Below are 2,945 nucleotides of genomic sequence, written 5' to 3'. Positions count from 1 at the left end.
GGACCACGCCGGGTGTTATGATAATAATAACTTTATTGCACAACAATTGTACAAGGTACAAAGTATGGCATTTACTGGTACATAGATAACATTCTAATAGGCTAATTAGTCTATCTTATAAAATATGGTGTAGTAGTATAGGATGACAATGGGATTTTACAATCATTGGAGGAGTTTCTAACGTCTAGACATTCTTTGATATACTTCCCAATGTATACCATGCATGTGTTGTCACATGTCATTATGTACTTAAATTTGCTATTTAAGTCTATTGAGATAAATCCTGGTAGATCCGACGATAGCATTGAGTATAGTGAATTACATGTACGTACATCAAAATATTTGGGACATATAATCAAAAAGTGATATTCGTCTTCAACTATTGAGGGGCAGAAAGGCACTGTTACATGGAGCATGAACAAAGTCGATATCCCTTGATAATAGATCTGTCCCGGAAAAGTAGAAGTGCGCACATCCGTTCTTCTCGCCCAACCCTCTCCCAAACACATTTCACGGCGTGTTTACCTATGACGACATACTTTAGTGTGACTATTTATACGCCGGTCACCTGCGTAGTTCATAGTCTTGCGCGAGCCTCTCTGTACGTCGCACCTTAACGAGACGCCAGGCTTACAAGATGTGGTTCCTCCATGTGTTTGTGGTGCTCACAGTTCTGCAGTGGTCTGTTGTGACAGGAGAAGGTCGTACAGACCAGTTCACCGTGTCCCTGTGCAGGGTGTGGGAGGAGTGTGGAAGGACTGGTGAGTAACGTTACGAGTTAACATGCTGTTTGAAATTTGTACCATATGGTACAGGCCATTTTTCATGTTAAGCATGCACCAAACGTTATTTTTAAAAGTCAATGTACTTTTAAGTAGTCACAAACTATTTACTTCTGCTTGGTGCTGTGCAGTTATACTATATCAAAGTGGTCTTGATTTTTTCTATTCCAGCCCCTGTTGACGACTTGGCGCACGCTGATCTCGGAACTCCTCAGGCGATCTGTAGCGACTTTGCTGAAATGTTAGAGAAGCACGGCGTGGACTGTGGTTAGTAGAGATTCTTGTTTGTATACATTTATAGTACATATATATTGTATAACTACAATATAACTACATTTCTATAACTGCCAACAAACAGTTGCATTATTTCATATCTATGCCCTATGGACGAAGAATCCAGATAGGAAAATAAAGTCTAATGGTATTAAAATAGTTTAGGCAAAAGTTGATATCATTTGAATATATTTAAAGGAATACCGAAGCTTGTTTTGGGTCTAGATAATATTTTGACATATCTTTACAGGGTCTCAAATATGAACAAAATGGACTAAATGTGTCTTTTTCTTATCTCAGAATTCTTGCAGGTATCGGAAGAGAAGACAGCTGACATTGAACCGATCCTGGATTCACTGGAGCCAAGTCAAGGCGAGGAAGATCCCAAACTGGGTGAGTCGCTACAGTTGAAATACTTCTTATTATTACTAGCATTCATGAAATTCTTGCCAGCATCGAAAAACTGTGACCTGTCAGAATCCCATATTCTGTCTAAAGATCCTTATCGAAGTCTGAATCTAAAGATATTTCCTTAAAAGACAGTCAGAACTTTTCAACTTCGCGATTCACGTCGATTTAGATTGACTTTTAGATCTATGCATGAAAGATCACCGTAACACATCCCTGGTATTTTGATGGTATATACATTCAAACTAGCTTACTTGAATCAAACGTCATGCCGCAGAATCTCTACTGCCAGCTGACGACGGCGCGGACATAGACGGCGGACAACCGCACGACAACAGGCAGCCGGACAACCCTGACGTCCGACCCGACGTCAAGAAGCTTGGGCGAACCAACTACTTCGACGACTGTTCTGAGATCCACACAGCATACTCTCTCGTGCTAGGCCAAGTTCCTAGTGGGGTTTACTCTATCCAACCTGCTAATGTTGATAACCCTATCTCTGTATACTGTGATCAGACCACAGACGGGGGAGGGTGGACGGTCATACAGAGGAGGTTTGACGGGTCACTAGAGTTTTTCCGTTGGATCGAAGCTTACAGAAATGGGTTTGGGGACTCTAGTGGGGAGTACTGGTTAGGATTGGACAATATCTACCGTATCACGGACCAGAATGCGTACGAGTTGTATATTGAACTTGAGGACTGGGAGGGGAATGTGAAGTTCGCTAGATACTCTACCTTCTCAGTCGGTCCGGGTGATTATTATACATTGAGCATCGGGGGGTTCAGTGGGACGGCCGGGGATGGGTTCGGGACGGATCAGCCGACTACATCATACCGTTATCTGAACGGTGCGAAGTTCAGCACCCGTTGGTTCGACCAAGACATGAACTCCGCACTTTCAATGGCAGAATTTCACGGCGGTGGCTGGTGGTACGGCAGGGGTCTGGCCTACAGTAGCCTGAATGGCCCGTATTTCCGAGATACCGATCTGCACAGAACTGAAAATGGTTTTGGCGTTTTGTGGTATCAGTTCACAACTGGCTGGGACTATTCCCTGAAGAAGACCAAAATGATGGTCCGTCCAACCGACTTCAGCACTAGAATGGCAAACAGGGTTATTGGAGGGTAATAGCTATCTACAGCATACTATCTAGAGTATTCCTGGCGCGTCATTCGCAAAGTTCGCAAACTGTTCAACACTCTTACAGTACAACAACAACAACAATGTCTGACTCTCTGTCATGCTTGATTTATGAGTAGTTCTACGAACTCTGACCTGCCACTTCCTGCATTTTTCTTCACCATTCTACAAGTAATGTATCAGAATCTTAGCCCTCAATAGCACTGAAATACCTGATTGTATGGCATTCTTATGATTGTAAGTGCAAGCCAGGTCTGAAATGAAGAACCTTGGCGTCGTGGTGGCGTAAAGGCAGGGTGTTTGTCCCAGAACCCAGAGGTCTTGGGTTCGAATCCTGTT

The 2,945-nt window shown here is 43.2% G+C and overlaps 1 protein-coding gene across 1 annotated transcript; it reads left to right on the top strand.

Annotated features, from left to right (window-relative positions):
• Positions 1-637: 637 nt before the first annotated feature.
• On the top strand, positions 638-2,594 carry LOC136425906 (microfibril-associated glycoprotein 4-like). The gene is made up of 4 exons (XM_066414832.1): positions 638-761; positions 954-1,049; positions 1,356-1,448; positions 1,741-2,594. The coding sequence occupies exons 1-4, from the start codon at positions 638-640 to the stop codon at positions 2,592-2,594; spliced, it is 1,167 nt and encodes a 388-aa protein (XP_066270929.1).
• Positions 2,595-2,945: the final 351 nt, after the last annotated feature.

This window comes from Branchiostoma lanceolatum, chromosome 19 (assembly GCF_035083965.1).
Source record: "Branchiostoma lanceolatum isolate klBraLanc5 chromosome 19, klBraLanc5.hap2, whole genome shotgun sequence".
Taxonomy (NCBI): domain Eukaryota; kingdom Metazoa; phylum Chordata; class Leptocardii; order Amphioxiformes; family Branchiostomatidae; genus Branchiostoma; species Branchiostoma lanceolatum.
The sequence above is the reverse complement of the archived record's forward strand: the minus strand, read 5'-3'. Positions and strand labels throughout refer to the sequence as shown.

What these genes read in the sequence shown, in the direction of transcription:
- LOC136425906 (XM_066414832.1), top strand. Translation starts at nt 638, where the DNA reads ATGTGGTTCCTCCATGTGTTTGTGGTGCTCACAGTTCTGCAGTGGTCT. An exon ending in GGAGGAGTGTGGAAGGACTG is followed by an intron (nt 762 to 953) that starts GTGAGTAACGTT and finishes TTTCTATTCCAG; the next exon opens with CCCCTGTTGACGACTTGGCG. An exon ending in CGAGGAAGATCCCAAACTGG is followed by an intron (nt 1,449 to 1,740) that starts GTGAGTCGCTAC and finishes GTCATGCCGCAG; the next exon opens with AATCTCTACTGCCAGCTGAC.